Below are 18788 nucleotides of genomic sequence, written 5' to 3'. Positions count from 1 at the left end.
CAGATGTATGTCTTTTGCTGTTGAGATTAGTGCCTCGTTTCAGTCGTAGCCCCAAGTGGCCAGCGTCAGAAGGTCTTGCGGGAAGCTGAAATGGCCCTTACGTTGTCTCGGCAGTGCCCGCCGGTGCGCGTAGTAGGCCACCACGTGCAACACTAGATATCACGTGGACAAGCGCATCCTCGGAGGGATCGTGCCCCACACTAACATGTGGACAAAGTATTTCTCGCTGCTCAAAGGCCTGTGGGGCACATTAATGGTGCGATTTTGGCCACAGGGTCGCCAAAAAAACAGCATTTCTTCGTAATTAACGCGCATAAACGAAAACTGACGATTGCACTAGAATATTGGTAATGCCAAGTTTCGACTGCAATCTTTACTTTCAAGTGACATTCACAGACAAAGGAGAAAATCCGTTACATCGCTCGATCCCTGGTCCGTATACTTTTGCTCACGGGTGTACGTCAATATTGGGAAATTTATCCAAGAGTGTTGGCGGTGAAAATTTCTGTGGCTCTGGTTGACTGAACTTTGCCCTATACACATTTCTGCTTTGCACGACTCTCCTTTAACGACCTTTGATGCACTACTAGAGCGTTCTTAGCTGACGAGTAAAATATTTCATAAGGCATCCTTTGGCATATCAAATCAGTCAAAAGAGCACTAACAAGGAACTTTAACTGTATCAGTAAATTATGCTTCTGGGATGCAATCTTATTGTTCTAAATGGAAGTTCAGTTTTTCCTCGTGCGATTGGCCTAGACCACGCTGACGGGTGCAGCTGATGACGTTGGCGCGGTCTAGGCCAATTGCGTGAGGCTAAACTGAATGCAAACTGAACGCGCGTTTTGAAGTACAGTCTCCGATCCTGCCCCTGCTCTCTCAAAACAGCCGCTTTTACCAGGAGAGGAAACAGGTGGCGATGCCACAATTTCTCACACGAGCTCACCATTACGGGCATATTGACGACCCCTGCTTGTGTCTAGTGAAATTTTTATGATCTGTGAAGAAGTAGGGACTACATTGCACTATAAAAGACCAGACTCAGACAAGCAAGTTTCAATAAACTTCCGTGCACCAAAATGATCTGAAAATATTCAGATACATTGAAACTTGCAACGTCGCGCTGATGTACTACTTCTTACGTTTTGGTGTGAAAACAAAAAATGAAAAGGTTTTATTTTTTTCCAGTGGTAATCGTGTTTCAGCTCATGCAATGAATAGTTTATTTTTAAAGAATACCAGCTATTTATTACTCTTTTAATCATTCAACAAAGTGAGTTGCATTTGCTGGGGATGCCTGGTCCTGCAAGTATCATACGCGCCGTCTTTAAAATTTTTATTGTCTTAAGTTGGCTGATTATCTAAAAAAAACTTAATTACCTCATTTTTTTATTTCAGACCTACTCCGGCCTGTTCTGCGTAGTCGTCAACCCATACAAGAAGCTGCCTATTTACACCGAGAAAGTAATAGAGTTATTTAAGGGCAAGAAACGCCATGAAGTGCCTCCCCACATTTTTGCCGTCACTGATGGTTCCTACCGTAGCATGTTGCAAGGTGAGTGTGACTTCTCTCCTTAGAACGTCTTGCGTTGGGTGGTATTTTGCCGTTCGTACATTGTCGTGTTACGATTACTGCAGGCGGCATCTGGTGCTGGCAGCCTCATAGATAGTACAGTTGGGTGTTGATGAAACAGTCAGGGATATAATGAATTATCGGGTAAAACGAAGCCAGTACAAAATGCTTATTGCCGATAGCATCATGCAGTGAATATATTCTTGTAACGGATACCAGATGTAATGAAGGTATTTTTGTGTTGCATGAGACTTGGGCATAATGAGGTTTGACTGTACATGTATTTAACTACGATGGGGCATGGCTTTGTTTGCTCAATTAATTACACATTCTTTTGTTGTGCTTTGCAGTTTCGCTGTGTTGTTCACTGTAGTAGGACAATATATATATTTTTTTCGGAATTAGTGGAGTGTTACATGTTTATTGCATTAATAAGTTTAGACTTTTCTCAGTATGCGTGTCACAAGTTATCGATGCGTTTTGGGCAGTGACACAAGCCAATTGGATGAACGAGAAGAAAGGGGGTTTACCATTTTTCTTGTTCATTACATAATGAGAGTCTCGAATCCAGAAACACTGGTGCCTTCAGGTAGCAAATGTGGGTTTATTGACCAGTTGCCTTCACCCAAAAAGATCATGTACTCGTGACGCCTGCGGCAGAAAGGATATTCCACATCCGCTGCCAAGGTTTGCGAGTGGTGGTGCTTGCTAACACTCCCAGGGTTAGTTCTAGTAGTAACACATAAATGCCTCAGAAACTGGATAGAAAAATGGTGCCATCGTAGCTCAATTGGCAGAGCATCGCACGCGTATTGCAAAGACGTGGGATCATTCCCCACCTGCAGCAAGTTGTTTCTTCATCCACTTGCAATCCCACTAATTTATAATTTCTTTACTTCAATTAGTAAGCACAAGTAATTTCCCCTGTGTTGACCTTGGTGTCTTTGTTTGTTGGCTTCTTATATGATTAAGCCATGGATGAGTTACTTCAAATGCGTTAAAGCATTGTCCTAATTTCTAATGTTCAAAAAAACAATACGAAACAATGCAGTGATAGTACTTGGAGTGTAAATGAGGCCAATCACTGCGACACAGAAAATAATGACCGTTTTCTAGCAGTAACAGATGCAGATCTCTAAGGCTGTGCTTTGGAGGACTGTACGTGCCAGAAGTTAGAGCCAGAGACGCGTCATAGCCACCACGTTTTAGACATCACCTATTTGAGATGACAGTGTTTAAAAGAAGTAACCATAACATTGTTTGAAGCCGAAAGGGATGAAGTTCAGACAAATCCATACGGTTACTTGTCACTCCCATGCAGTGTAATGTGCTGTGCAGACAATGGACATAAATACTGGTGCCAGATTTTTCTCTAATAATTGAGCATGAAGTGCTGTGGAATTATGATCCCTCTTGAGCCTTCTCCAAAGCACATCACTGGTTAAGTTGTGGCAAGTTGCGATTGCATTGAAGTAACATCCTGCGTTTTGGGTGGCATACACATCTGCGAGGAATTGCAGCCTATGCAATTTAATCTTTATGCGCTTTATTAAAACTGCTGCCATTAAAAGAAAAGAAAAAATAGAAGCACTTTGGGAAAATTTTATGGCTCTTAATAGAGCCCAAATTTAGCAACCTGTACAAGTAAGTCCTATAACTTGGACCTGGTGACTTTTCGACGAGAGTTGCATCACGGTGCAGCATGACCTAGAATTCCTAAGCTGTACACAATTCGAGTATTCGTCTGACTAGGATACATTTTATGTATCCATGGAAGCCTGCAAAAACAAACCATGGTTTTCCTTGTAGCATTCTTACTAGTCTAGTGAGCACCAAGCATATTCACTTGCAGGGCTAATTAACACTGGTAATACGAGCAGTGTCACGACCAACCTCCGTCAGCAGGCATATAAGACGTTTTTGTGCCTGCAGCAGGAGGCCTGCAGGAAAGCCTTCCTTACACAGCCTTCCGTTCAGGAGGTCTGCGTGAAGTACAGGAAGGAAGTTGACTTCCCGGATGGGCTTTTGTCTCTTTTTGTTGTTCCTGCTGTGCAGGCATTTTGATAAACTTTCTGTCGCAGCCCGCATGTAATCTGGAAACTGGGCTTGCGTTGAGGTGCGAGCAGCGGTGGAAGGAAGTTGGAAAGGGCGCAGTCCTCGTGTCGCTCACTGCAGAAGGATGTGACAATGATCGCGTAGTGAGGCAGGGAGCGAGTGGGGTGGACTCGTTGCGCTCAGTGTGTGCGAAGCAGATACATTTTCCTGCAAGTACATTAAATACGAAAAAGAAAAAAAGTGCAGCCATTGAGTGCACGTGCAGTGCGTGCGAAGTACATGTGAAAAGCCGGGTGTTGGTCATTGCATGTCTGCCAACTCTCCCGAATGTTTAGTAAAGTTTCCAGACTTCACCTTGTTCTATGATTTTAATGAATGTTGAGTGAAGTTTCATATAAACGGAATGCCATTTACAAAAAAATTTTAAGGCAGTTGACAGATGAGGTGGTACGAGATGGAAAAAAAAATGCATGCAAGAAAGAAATGGGGATGGTACCTTGTGTTACCCTCTTGTGGCAGCATGAGATACTGAGGGGGTACTTGACTTCGGTCAGGTTTATTGTTGCAAGTTCCTGAAACCGGTAAATTGACTACAGTGCAGTCCTTGAAAGAGTTGCTGTGATCTGAAAACATGGTGTTACTTGTGAGTGTCAGCTGTTCCTAGTTGGCTACTGCTTGTGGGCTGCATCTAGAGGTGAACAATCGTTAATAAAGCACATATATTATGCGCATATATTATATGTTATGGCTGATAATTAAGTTTTCAAGAATGTCTTAAAACTGCCTCTGGCAGGTAGCATAATTCCTGTCCTTGAGCTGGATTGCTTGAAGAAGAAAACGTTACTAGCACACAAAATCAAAGAACATATTCATCCAATTAACACAGAATCACTAATTTCCTGATTAATGACTTTATGGCACATATTGCAATTTACAAATTGTAGCCAGTGAGTTTTCAAGACGTGTACACGTGAAATGAATTCCCAGGAACACGTCAGTTTCGACATATAATTTCTCATTGTGTGGGATGAAATACATGGTCATACAAATTACTTTTGGGCTTCAGTGCATAAAAGATGGCTTTGTTAAAAATTGGGACAACAATATATTTATGGTGAGTTTAATGGCGCGTATCTCCAAAATGGCGTGTCATTATGAAAATATATTCCAAATAGATAAGCCTTGCAGACTCGCCGGCTACAATTCCTAAATTGCATTATGTGCTGTAAAGAAATTAATTACAAAGTTAATCAGTGAATTTTTAATCAATTGAATATGTTTAGATTTTTTTCGTTAATGTGATGTCTGCCAATCTGAATAATCCAGCTTAAGGACTACAACTACCTTGTCCGTGACAGGCAATTTTTAAAAATTCCAGGAAACTTAAAAATTATACCCTATATATCCCACAGTGTGTGATCAGGACGGACACACACACGCACACACACACTTCATGATTTTCACAAAAGTTAACATCAAGAGGTTGGCAGGCATGTCATTGTACCTTATAAGTATCTTGCAGACAACCTGCTTTTGTAGAGGTTTTTGCAGTAGACTTCATTCAGCACACCTCTTGAAAGTTCTTTATTTCTCGCACCTTTAAATGCGTTTGGCTTTAGTTGTCATGCACGGTATATGTCTTAGCCACTGTCATACTGTCATGCTGACTTTTTAACGATGACATAAGTATAATCCCGTCTCCCCCCCCCCTTTTTTTCTTCATTTTTCTGCAAACTTCCAGTGTGTGATTTAGAAATAGTCGGCAGACTATAATCATAGTTATTGAATTACACCTCCTAAAATCTGATATGGTTCCTACGTGGACTGTCCTTAGCAATAAAATGTCTTGAGAGGCAGGAGCATCTTTCCTTCAGATTTATGTTTTGGCGTCTTTCATGTACACGTACCCAAAGAGGCCATTGCCTACTTACTGTATTCGTATGGCGTTCTGCTCTAAGCAAATGACCAAATCCCGACCAGTGGAATTGCGACTTATTGTAGCCACATCGCAGTTATAGACGGTTTCACACACACGCTGCAGCATGTAATTTGTAGCATAAGTCCAGTGCCTAAGACCATTGCCTGTTTCATTGAGAGAAGGCTTTGGCTGTGATGCGCATCCACCTCGTCATGTTTTTTGTAAGGCGTGTTCGCAATTCTCTACTGCACATCATTTGTGCCCGTGCTAGCTTTGTGCACTCATTTGGGCGATTTGCCGTTTTGGTTGAGCAGTCACGTCAACGGGACGTGCTTGCTGCACGCTTCGGTGACTTGTGGAATGCGTACCATCGGGGTAACCCGTGCATTGTGTGTCAAGCGTTCATTGTCCTCGCCGCTGTTCCTCTTGCTTCAGCGTCCCTTTGCGTGTGCACTGCTGCAGCGAACTGTAAAACAGCATTACAATGTCCTTCTGGCTCTCGTTCGCTTTTGCGTTTGTGTGCAAAATGTTAGAGTGGCACTGAAAAGGCTGTGCAACAAACGAAATGAAGAATCGTGGGTGTAACATGAAGAGACTGGAAGAGGGTGGTGTCGATTAGAGAATGAACAGGTGTTTTGGATATTCGAGTCAAGTTAAAGACGACTGAATGGGTCTTGCCACTTTGTGTAATGTTTAGAGCAGGTAAACTAGTGGGTTACTAGAGTGGGCACCAATGGGTAAGGCACATTTAGTTGAGGGTGGCAGAGGATGGGAAGATGTTAGGAAGTTTGCAGGCACACACTCTAAGAAAAGTCTGCACCCTTCAGGGCTTATCTCATTCCCGAACAGTAATTGTCAGCTGTCTTGTGTGCCTTTGTTTTCTTTAACGCAGTGTGCCTGATACTTTTAGGTCATAAACGGTATGCGAGTTATCAGCATAGCACGGCATTTATGACAGTAAATTGGCGAGCAGTTTTTTTCTGGAAATGAAATGCAAGCTAGACAGATGGCAATTATTGTTTGGGGACAAGGTACACCCTAAAGGGAATACATTTTTTTAGAGTGTAGGATGGGGTAAATGGAGATCACTGCAAGTCCTTAGTCCTCCAGTGAATATAAAATAGGCTACTGCTGCTGCTGCTTATGATGATGATAATAAAATAGAGATATTAACCTGGATTTGTAAACTGTCACTTTTGAGAGCCCGAAGTTCCAGCCCTACCGTGAGTGGAGTCTGGGTAGGCTATAAAAGAAAGATGCAAAAAATGAAAGGTAGGCTTGATGTTTCCACACTAGTTCCCCGTGACACTGTAAGATTTGGACAGTGTCTACTCAGCAACTTATCTATACTGGGTGTCCTACGTAACTTTAGCCAAACATCAAAAATATGTAAATGCCATGAAGCTGGACAGAACCAAGGTATTGTTGTTTGGTATCACATGGAGATACTCAGATTTCTTTTTGCATTTCGCCTATCTACATAATTAGTCTTTATTAATTAATCAACTTTTCAAATATTATAATTTGATGCAAAGTGGCAGTGAAAAAATAGTAGGGCAACATGGAAAATTCTCGATACAGCTTTCTGTTGCTCAATACATGCTACGTAAAAGTGGTTTTTCCTATCGGTAGCCCAGTGACAAATGGCATTGCGCTGCCGATCTCGAGATCGTGCTTTCAATCCTGGTAATGGCAGCTGCATTTCGATGGGGTTGAAATGCAAAAACACCCGCATACTTATATTTAAGTGCATGTTAAAGAGTGCAGCTGCAGCTGCAATCCCACTGTGGCTTGCATCACGATGAGATTGTGGTTTTCGACGTAAAACCCTACAATTTCATTTTAGTTTAGCTCATAAACCTCAGAACCATTTAGATACATTATTCATGACACCACATGAATAGAATGTTGGCATTATGGCTGCAAACTACATTAACAATCGTTCACCACACGTGTATTATGCATTATTCTTCTCAGCACTAAACGATTCATTTTTGTGAAGAGCAGGAGGTAGACCGTGTTTAAGACCCGTAACTTTCTCAAGCAACACATATGAGTAAGGTGCAGCAGCTGCAGTGGCTTTCTTCTAAGCAGAACTTCTAATGTAGGGGGTTCAATAATCCAAAGAGCATAAGCGCTGTTGTGTACATCGCAGTGGAGGGGCTGGGGGGGAATTTCTTTCGACCACTTACTTATTGTTAACTTGTACCCAAAGCTTGATATGCACGCATTTTTGCATTGTGCCTTCATTGGAATGCAGCTATCGTGGATAGCGGCGGCCATGCCCTCGGCTGCAGAATGCCACGTGCAGTGAACCACTGCATTGGCCAAAAGAACTTCTGATTAAGATCAGTGAATTGCCATGGTTCATTCAATCTTATCTGCAAGGGTGTTCACTATGCAAGCTTTTGTGCTTCGTTTCCAAAGCAGGACAATGGTCCCGAAAGGAACAGTCCCCAATGAATAGGGTATTAATTAGCTCTAATATATGAAGAATATGAGGGATCATGGCGAAGAAATCACATAGACGGGGCACTGGTCACAGTGCTATCTTGCAGTAGTTACCACTGTTTCCTGCATCCTTAGGGTATGTCCTCTGTTTGTGCTGTCTCTCTTCCATAAGTTACCAACTAGTAATTTGCATGTGTATGCTGCTGTTGTAAGAAATGTGATGTTCGGTACAATGGTGCTTCATTTAGGGATGTCATTAAGCCTTCTTGCAAGTGAACTGCTTGAGAAAATCAATTTTTCCTTCTTGAAAAAGCCCTTGGATTTCATTGTATGTTTTCTCTGCATAGATTATAAAAAATACGGAAGATGATTTAATTGTTGTGGTCCCAATTGGAAATGCGTTGTGATGTGTCACCAAAGCGCTATGATAATTGCAATGTACATTTCTTTCTGTGCAGATCGAGAGGACCAGTCCATCCTATGCACGTGAGTCTGAATGCATTTTTCTTAACATTGCTGTGTGTGTGTGTGCGTTTGTGTGTGCATGTGCATATGTATGTGTAGGTGCATGTCTTGTGGGTGCACGTGCGTGCAGGTGCAGTCATGTGCATTAGGTGTATGTGTGCACGCATGTGTGTTGTGTGTGGGTACATGTGTATTGCGCATGTGTGCATGTGTTGCACATATGTGCATTTGGGTGCATGTGTGTTGTGGTTGTGGGTGTGTGTGTGTGCATGTGTGTGTGTGTGCATGTGGGTGTGTGTCATAAGTCGGCAAACTTACTCATGAGTCAAATCACAGTGACCCATGGGTCTGAGTAAGCCCAGCTTAGTAGAATTTCAGTGAGTCTGAATCTGAGTGAGTACAGCTTGATATAATTTTAGTGAGTCTTAGTCTGAGTAAGACTTAAGCAAAAAATTAATTTTGTGAGCTAGTCTGAGGGAGTTCTAATTATTATGCCGACCTATGGTGTGTGTGCACATCTTTTTTTTTTCTCTTTTTCACATAACTTGAGGCTTGTTTGTGAGCTTGTGATGACCTCTTGTAAAAGGTCATGTATGTTTAAGGCTCCACTCTTGTCATACATGGAAAGTGTAAAACTTACTCATCATTGACAGCAAAACAGTTTCTAAAATTTTTTTATAAGTTGCTGAGGAAATTAAGTGAACCTTGCAAAATTGTAAAGCAAGCTGTTAAGCAAAAGACTAGAGGTGTGGGAACATTTGAAACATTCACAATGGCGCTCTGACCAGTATTCTTTAGCCTGCATGAAATGTTGTGTACGTAGGGTAGAATGACTACCCGGCTCTTTACAGAGATACCACACTTTTCAGGCTTGTCCCCTCATTTGACGACCTTTAGCAACTTTTCAGCCTCCACAGTAAGCAAGTTGTTTGGGTAGCCAGCGTCTACAAGACACCCCACCTGTTGTGCGAAGCTGCAATGTGTAGTGGGGGACGGGGGGAAGGACCTCTTAAAGGTGATTCATGGTGCAAAACACCACCATGAATACTTGATACAGCAGTGGCACCATCTACCGCGACCATTTGAACTAGAGAAAAAGGCGCCTTTTTTCGCTTTGCCATCACAGCAGACGGCACACATTTGTGATGTAATAATAGCGCTCAGTAGTACTGGAGCTGAGCTGTGCTTGTTCTGTCTTCAGGGGCGAGTCCGGCGCTGGCAAGACTGAGAACACGAAGAAAGTCATCCAGTACCTGGCATACGTTGCGTCTTCCAAGCCGCGGTCATCGACGTCATCCGCCATCCACTCGGTGAGGCAGTTATGCAACTCTGTTGGTACTAAAAGGCTCTAGTGTTGGAGAGATGTTTTTGAAAGCCCTTCCTATACTTTTTCTGGATGTCTGGCTGAAAATTTGTAAAGGCTACTACTACAAATTACTGTCTTGAAGGAAGGGTGTGGCACCAAGTGCGACACCTTAATTGCACGGAGTTTGTGTCAGTCTTCAACAGGCACTGTGCGAGTACCTGTGACTAACTTCTACTGGCAATATTGTCAGTTTCCTGTACTCCTTTGAATAATTTGACTGAGAATGAGTTGTCAGCTCTTCTTTTTTTTTTTTATCTCTTGTCTATTTGTCCCCCAAGAAAGCATAAAATTTGTAATTGGGCACATGTGACAGGTATTCGCAGGCTGGTGCCTAGTCAACATGTACTGTAACGTGAGACATGTGAGACCTAGCCGAATAACAATGTTAAGATGTCACTATCTCGGATACTGTCGTCTATGGAGGTTTACTAGTCATATAGCCAATTCAAACTGTCAATTTTGCAATAGCTGCTGTTCACTCGTTCTGCATTTGAAATGCCCCGCTTTCGCTCTGTTCATCCTTAGTGCTGTAATAGTTCTTACTAGATGCCATAAAAAAGAAAATTCAGGAAATGCATAGAAATCCCTGTGTACTATCAACTGGGAAACATTGTTTGCTGTGTTAAGTTTAGGTCTCGCGTCGTACAAAATACATGGTTCCTCTTTTTCTGCCGAGCAGATTGGGTAGGTATCAATACTGTCTAAATGTGCTTCCATGCTACAAATGCTGGTGAAAAGTAGTACCGGGTGTTTGTCTTACTTGTACGCAAGATCGTAACGTTGCGAGTGCCTCGACTACAGTGTTGACCATGTGTGTTCACACGCTCTCAAGGAGTCCGGCACCGTGCCTCACGTAAGTCTCGTGACTCGGCTGGTGGCGGCTGGTGGTGTGGTTGTGCGTGGTGAATGGTGTGCTGCGGTGCACGACTGTGGTGGTGCCTGGTGCATGGCGTAGTGCATCCCGGAGTTGTTGCGAAACGTCACCAGTTCCCTTTCCCTGCGGTTCTTGGCTTGGGTAGCATGTCTGCCCTCTTCACGGGTTCCTGTTCACGCCGGTACTCTAGGTTTGAAAAAAGAAATGAAAAACGTCAAGTCAATCGGTGCCTTGGAGCAGAGACGTTCCCCCCTCCCCCGTCATTTCTTAATATGCGATGGCATTATGCAGGACACAGTGATCTTCATTCTTGCATTTGATATGAAATAAAGAAGGCCGACACTGGAGGAATTGTATTCAAAAGTTAGAGCAGACCGATCATAACAATGCTGGTGCACTACAGTCGCCCAGCTTTATTTGTAAGAGGATGTGAGCATTTCCTGTTGCAATGGCTTCAGACCCATTAAAACATGGTGCGAGGTCTCAAACCCTTCAGTGTACAACAAATCATTAATTATTCAACCCTCTCATGAAATTATTGCAATTCAGTCCATCCTACATTATGCATCATGGTTGGAGAAAACATTGGTTTGCTTGAGATGGTAATCTTAACGTTCTGTCGCACGATAATGTGATCTTACATTGAGCTCACCCGGAACATGAGTGAACAAACTTGTAGCACATGCCATTGTTTGGGCAGCAAATTCTTTAATTCAGAATTTGGCTCAAGAGGCGTCATCGAGATGAAGTTATGCAAAAAATATACGATAGAGAAGCAAAAGCATTAGTAGAGTTTATGCTCAACTTGCTTTTACCAGCATTGACATTACATACATACGACCAACTTGTGCAACAGAAATTTGTCACTTTTGCATTACTGATTCTCTCTTAAGTTGGTTGTGTTGATTATTAAGAGGAAATGGGAATCTGCTGCTTGCTCTGAGCTGAGAGCTCATCACTGATTGGCTAATTTAAGTCACCTTCCAACCTGTTTTTGCTTCCTACAACTTAAAAGCCCAAGCACCCGCTTCAAACTTTTGTAGGCTGATGTAGGAACCAGGGTACGGGAGCACCAATTGTCGGCTCACTTTGTTCTAAAAGTTTGCTTGATGGCAGGCCACGAGCCAAAGCCCGGAGCTGTGTACAAGTTTCTTGCGAGGAAGTCATTTGTCTTGCCACCAAGACGTGCAATAGCCTCTCAACACTCAGAACGAGGAACTTAGCATACCTGTCATAAAACTGGAGCCAACCTCCACTGTCGTTTGAGTGATCTGTCTCAAGTGGCTGATAACTGCCACTCCAGCATTGTGTGGCATTTCCCCCACAGCGGCAACACTCATTGAATGAACTTGTCTTTCTTTCTTTCCTTTTTGCACACACACAAAAAATAAAACCTTGTCTGCAGAGTACATAGAGGAGGCACTGAGCGATGCGTTTGCTATTAAAAGGCGTGGAAAAATGAGCAAGTTATTCCAGTGGCATTATGTCATTTAGGGAAAAATGAGAAGCAGCATTAAAGGGACGCTAAAAATAAAATGAATTTGAGCTGCATCGGTGCATTAAGCTACTGCAATACCAAAAAACTACACTTGCCACGAAAGGATGCTTGATAAGCCAAAAAAAAAAAAGTTAAACTAAATGTGGGTGGTGACACCTTAAAGTTCCTGCATCAGCTCGTCATGAGGTCATGAGTTTTGACGGCATCGGCTCAGCACTAGTTGATCTTATTTTTTAATCAGTAAAGATGGACTACATTGTAGTCTAAGACAGCCAAAGACTAAACTTATCAGGTTATGATAACTTTTACTGTGCTACAACGGCTGAAGTACGAGAAAATACTTTGAAATCCCTGACGTTGCGCAGAGATGCCGGCGCTGTGGTTTCTGTGCAAAATAAACAAAAGTAACTGCAAGCTGGGCCTTTATAGTTTCTTGTAGTAACTAAGCTCTTACCACAAGATTAATTAAAATAGTTATGGAGAATTATTTATCAGTCTAAACTGAATTTCTGTCCTTTAGCGTACTTTTAGACGCCTGCACGTGAGACATAGAAGAGACCACAGCCATTGAACTCGCAACTAAGATGTTCAAGAACAACCTCTACATATAAGCTAACTGGTGCAATACTTCCACTCTTAATGCTTACACTGGAGAAAGTAGAAAAGTCACTGCAACAAGTGCAAATAACAGTAACCTCATACTGATTATTTGCAGCTTATATGTGAACAATTATGCATTGGGAATCACTGGTGCCTACTGCCATTTTTGTTTGACAATAAAAAAAGCAATAAAAAAAAGACTGACCCTACTCCAATGGAACCACATTTGCTCATGGTTCATTCCTTGAGTTAATGGTATGTGTATGTTTAGTACGTAAGTGCGTAGTGTTGCTCAATCCAAAATTTATGTCATTCTCAGAGTGCACAAAGCTTTTTCTTGTCTCCTCATTTATTTAGACAAGATGCAGGGGGTATCTTGCACACACCTATTCTTACGAAACCACTGTGCCCAGTGGGGAAACCTGCTTTTGGGGCTTTTTCTTTTTTCTTGATTTTTGAATGTGCTGGTGAGACTACTCTGGTTATTGCGTGTTTTGGTGGGCTAAATTTAAGTAGGCACCTACGTTTCTTTTAAATTGCGGGGTTCTTGTGGCATTGAAAATTATTTCACATTTGTAGTTTGGAGGGCACTTGGCTGGCAAAACTGAAAACAGTGTGAAAAATAGTTGGTATGCTAGAACAAACGGCAATTTTTTGAACATGCAGTTATGCAAAAATGAAAGCTTTAGGCCAAGTTTGACTGAATGTGCATTGCAGCAAACTTTTGGAAGCAATATTTCTCTCTCACACTTAAAAAATGATTAATTTTAAGATATTTTTTATATGCAATAGACCCCCATAGTTAACAGTGGTGTCAGTCACAAGAGATACAGCATCTCTGAAATTCAGGAGTCATAACATTCATGGCTATGAGAAAGAAAAGAAAGCAACAAAGCTACATGATGTGTGAAAAAATGAACACATGTATATATTAAGCAGTAAAATTTTTCATCTGTGTATCCAATATTGAAGGAAATGGCAGTAAGAGTGAGGGTTTTCCCCAAATAATGCAATGGCCCTGTATGTGTGTGTCACAGGTAGTTTCCATATGCATGTCACCCACGATGGCAAACTTGATTGCACTGGTACCCGTCTGGAATTTTCTGGGTTGTTTCAGCATGACTCGGTGTCTGTGTAAGACTGTGGCATCGTATGTCTTGCCTGCTGGAAACCTTATCAATGTCTCCGTTGCTGAGAGCCGAGTAACTTAAATTTCACAGCTATGGCCGAGGTAGCAGCACACAACTCGTAAGAGAAGCAACTCATAACACCAGGCGAGACTAGTCTTGGGACAATTCATTACTGGATTACATATTCCTTTGTAACTGCTCATCGTATTCAAAGGTACTCTGACAAATTGAAAATGCGCACAGCTATTCTGCAAGAAGTAAATGAAGCGTTAGTAAAAGCACACTGGCTGGACTTTGAATGTGCCAAGCAAGCACTTGTTAATGATAATGCTCTACAAGAAGTAAATGAAGTGCTAGGGAAAATAGACTGACTGCACTTTGAATGTACCATGCAAGCGCTTGTTAACGATGATGCTCAACTTCCACGTTGGTTCTTGTTCCATGTAGGCGTGGCACTTGTTTTCTTGACGAAAGTGGCAACTGCAGACATGCAGCAGCTGCAGTAGAGTTTCATCCGTGTTGTGCTTACATACTTCTTTAATCTATTGACAGTGTTTAAACTTGACAGAGTTGTTGAATGGTAAAGTCAAGGATAGCACAACAGAAGCCACAGAATCGCAGCTTGTTGCTTCGAGCGTCTAGGGAGCATCAAATGAAACTGATGAAACTGTTGCTATTTGTAATAGATCCATAATCCTTCATCTACAATCAATTGGCCGCCGCATGTTGCTGTGGTTCATTGAGAGGCAAGGTTTCGGACTAAATCTCGGTATGACTAGAAAACCGTAGCAGTGGCGTTTGCTTGAAAGTTGAACGCAGTGCATCTATGCACGCTGTTCTTGTTATTGTCTGCGTATGTAAAGACAGTTGCCTGTGCTCATTGTTATAGAGAAAGGAAGCTCGTGCATTGCATTGGAAGAGTCACTTTCTTCGGTTTTGGCGCTTATGTGCATCGGTGTGCTGTTTGGGGAATCTAACCTTTCTTGACATGGCATGCCCTCAGCCCAAAACGCCCCTGTTGTAATCCTCTCCTCTTTCCTTGCTAACCACGTCTCTCTTGCTCGTCTCTTCCGCAGAACTATCAACCACCAGTGTTCAACATGGTAAGTTGCGCGGTTGATGGCGCATTTTGTATTTTTGCACACACGTCTTCTGCTTGTGCCCTTTAGAACATGGTGCTGCCAGTCTGTCTAGCAATAGCAGAATGGCATTCTTTTTCTTTTTATTATTCCATTACATTGTTGGTCACGTTCACCATGACTGCGATTGGAAAGTGTTAGACCCTCCGTGGAAGCGTGTGACTTTCTCATTCAGCTTATTGGTATTCTGCAGAATTCCCTGAAGCCATGAATTCACTGAAGCAGTGAATTGACTTGCACAAAGAGTTGACTGGTGGCAATTTTCAGTGACTAAGCAAGAGGTGAACTGCTAGTTGCAAACATCACTTTGCTAGCTTAAGATTAAATTGGCTCTTTTTAGAGTTTTTCCTGGCCATTCTCTTTAATGCATTGTCTTCTCCACATTCCCTATTTAAATGCTAGAAATCGCCGTCACGTGGCAGAAGTGTTGCCTCGAGACCCTGTTCAAAAGAAGGATGTGAAGGTAGCACAGTAAATGTTTGGCTTATTGCCCGTGAGTTTGGTAGAGGAGCTACCCATTGTCATAGGTGCTCTGTAGAAATTGTATAGTGCTGGGAAATGCAAAGAAAAAAGAAACACATTGCCGTGTATGTGCCAAATTGAGTAACTCGCACATAAATGCAGCAAAGCTGTATGAGGGAGTTCTCACAGTCTTCTAAAGTCCTAGGGGTCTTGTTTACCACCACCTGTAATCTATCCAAGATTGCATAAATGCTTCACTATATCCAATGCAAATTCTTTGTTGTACCATGCTATTATAAGCTATATTCGACCTTCTACTATGTTTAATGCGGTTCTACGAAGGCTGAACAGACTTCTTTCACAATTCGCATTCACAACAAAACAAGAAGTGCGTCATGTAATTCGATGTAGTATTCTCATATCTCACGTTGCAAAATATGACATGGAATTTATTACGAGGAAGGAGGCGTGGTAGATCTGAACCTATTCAACACCGAACAAGCAGAGTGCGACACGTTTCTGCGACCAGCTGCCACAACAGACCGTTTGCGGCGCTCGTGACCCAAACACGGTACCCAAATTTGAACAAATGGGGACAAGTGATGCGTGATTTGAGTAACCTGATAGGGACACTTTGCAGTTGTAATATACAAAAATTTATTCAGTAGAAAGTGTTGCAGTCAAACGCAGCTTCACTGCAAAATGTGCCGAGTAAGACTGCTATAACCGAACTGCTTGTGTGGCGTTGCCTGCCAAGCATGAAATTGAGTATGTAGTAATGCTGTACCCTCTGATATATCCTACGCATGTTTCTGCGCACTCCGCCGGCTCTACAGTGTCGGCTCTGCCCTGTACAAACATATCTGTGCCCTCCTCAGTAGCAACCATGGTGGTGCGCGAAAACCGTTGTAGAACTCCCCGGTACAGCTTCGCTGTAAAATAGACAGAGAAGGCTGAACGGGTGAACTAGAGCAAGATGTTTCGCTCTCGTACTGCCGTTGCAGCGCCTCCGCGTTTTTTGCAGCTGCCTTGGCTTTGTGCGTTGCTTCCGTTTTGGAGGCTTTTATTGTCGCTGTTTTTCTCTTTGTCGCCTTGCGAACACGAGGACTGTCTGGCGGTGGGTATACATACTTGCAGCTTGCTGTCTTGTGTTTCAAGCTCCACTGTCTGAAGGCCTTTTGAAGAAACAAAAAAGGCTGGCATGGTGTGCGACGTTCGTCTTGACGTCCTTGTATACTTTCTATATGTGTGTGTACATGTGTGTGTGTGGTGCCTGTCACAGAGTTGGCATGGTTGTCTGTTGTCACTGTGCTGTGCTTGTATGTCCACGTACTATTAAAAAAAAACTGTCGCTGTGGCAGTATCATACGACTGCTGCAAAGTAGGTGGAACTGAATGAGCTCCTGCTACCTGTACATCTTTCTCAGGCAGCAGGTGCGCATGTTATTTTGTTTGTGGACTGTGTGAGCATAAACCAGGACAAGCCCTTTCTGAAACCAGTTTGAAAACATTACTAAGTTAAAATTCCCTTGCAAGCTCAGCAAAGTGCAATTTGGAGCTGGTTGGTATTCCATTATACTAATGAAATTTCAGCACCCGACAAAAAATACAGATGCAGAAAATGTAACTTCAAACTGAGTCCACCATTTAAGGGTGCACTCATATAGTATTTGGCCACCAATTATGGTTGAATTATAGCACGATGTCATGCACACTATACATTAATCCAAAGATATCAGTCCCTTGTTTATATGCATACTGTCAGCAGTTTTTCTTTTCTCTCTAGATGTGTTTCAGGTTTGTTGGCTTTACACCGGCCGGGTATTCCCTTTAACAGTTGAGTGCACTGTACGTTCTGCTCATTCATTGATGCAGTATCAAAAAGAAACACAACAGACAAAACGAACAGAAGGTGACAAACATGTCAAAAGTGCACAAAAATGATATTGTATCTGATAGTTATGGCATTGCAATGTTAAGACTAGACGATCGTGCTGTGGACTAGAGAGCAAATGGTGGTGGCAGCCACTATTCTATTAAGGTCGTGAGGAAAAAATTGAGCTGTGCAGGCCATGTAATGCATAGAATAGATAACCGTTCGTCTTTAGAGCTGCGGAATTGGTGCCAAGGGAAGGGAATTGCAGTCGAGGACAGCGGAGAATTAGGGGTTGTGATGAAATTTCCAGGCATAGGATAGTCAGCTGACACAAAGAAAGATCACTGCGAGAGGTCCTGCAGTGGACATAAAATAGCCGTTGATGGTAATAGAATGTGTTCTATAATAAATATCTACTGAAAGTTAATGTTTGTCTTCTCCTGTGTCTGTTTTTCTTTCCTCTCTTTATTTTGCACTACAAGTTTGGTAATGTCTTGCAAGAAGGAAAATGCATGAATTATGCAATAGAGTTGACATAAAATACTGTGGCACCTTCTTTTTTTATTTGTTTGAGGTTCTTAAGCACCTTGGGCTCTTGATGGCTTAAATTGGCATTAACAGAAATGAATGGCTTGGCTTTTAGAGCCCACATGATCTGACACGATATATTGCAAGCTGCTCCAGACATAACAGGCTCAGCCACTCTTTATGCAGTGCCTCCGTACTCGTTTACTACTGGGCTACTGTTAACATAGTGCGCATCCGGTGTTGCTGTTGCGTTCCACTGGTATATGCGATTGTATAAAGTAGTTAGTGGCGGATCACTTGACGGTCTGTCTAAGAGCACATCCGTTGCCTGCTGCCTGCTCCTTGTAAACAGTTTGTGCGGCAGGATAAACAGTTTATATGGAGCGTGCAGCTGCAACGGAAGCATTTCCGTTCTAAGCGAGGACTTGCACAGACAAGCTTAGGTGAGCTGCAGTCTTGTTGACAAGATGTTTAAGGGATGTGACCAGGACGTCTACATAATTGATGGTTTGGCTGTAGTCGCTTACCAATTCCGTTTCCACTTATCACATTTCCTGCTTGTGTGTACACTGTGTTTTTTACGCCCGGAGGCCATTTTCTCTATTGGTAAGCTTGTGTAGCTTTTGTCCACGTGTTTGCTTTTGTTAATTTATTTGTATTTCATAAAATTTCTTTCTGCAAAGTTAGCTTGTGGTGACCTCTGAGGTTATTTCACATGTCGTACTGCATATCTTGTATTTTTATAGAGTTCATGTGCAAAGGTGACACTTGTAGGCTTTGTTAAGTTCAGGCATGATATACATCGCTTGGTAGAATACTGTGCACAGGATTATTGTTCCTTCAGCAAATCTGT

At 42.4% G+C, this 18788-nt stretch overlaps 1 protein-coding gene across 3 annotated transcripts in view; it reads left to right on the top strand.

Moving 5' to 3' along the window:
- The window catches only part of zip (myosin heavy chain 10), a 105504-nt gene that overhangs the window by 48236 nt on the left and 38480 nt on the right, over positions 1-18788 (top strand). The window contains exons 2-6 of one of the 3 annotated variants that reach the window (XM_070524217.1): positions 1399-1555; positions 8456-8483; positions 9664-9772; positions 10661-10681; positions 15007-15033. In XM_070524217.1, coding sequence (XP_070380318.1) covers positions 1399-1555; positions 8456-8483; positions 9664-9772; positions 10661-10681; positions 15007-15033 — 342 coding nt within the window. The remainder of the gene's footprint in view (positions 1-1398; positions 1556-8455; positions 8484-9663; positions 9773-10660; positions 10682-15006; positions 15034-18788) is intronic. The other 2 variants (XM_070524218.1, XM_070524219.1) reach the window with 2 other exon arrangements.

This window comes from Dermacentor albipictus, chromosome 8, assembly GCF_038994185.2.
Source record: "Dermacentor albipictus isolate Rhodes 1998 colony chromosome 8, USDA_Dalb.pri_finalv2, whole genome shotgun sequence".
Lineage (NCBI taxonomy): Eukaryota > Metazoa > Arthropoda > Arachnida > Ixodida > Ixodidae > Dermacentor > Dermacentor albipictus.
The sequence above is the reverse complement of the archived record's forward strand: the minus strand, read 5'-3'. Positions and strand labels throughout refer to the sequence as shown.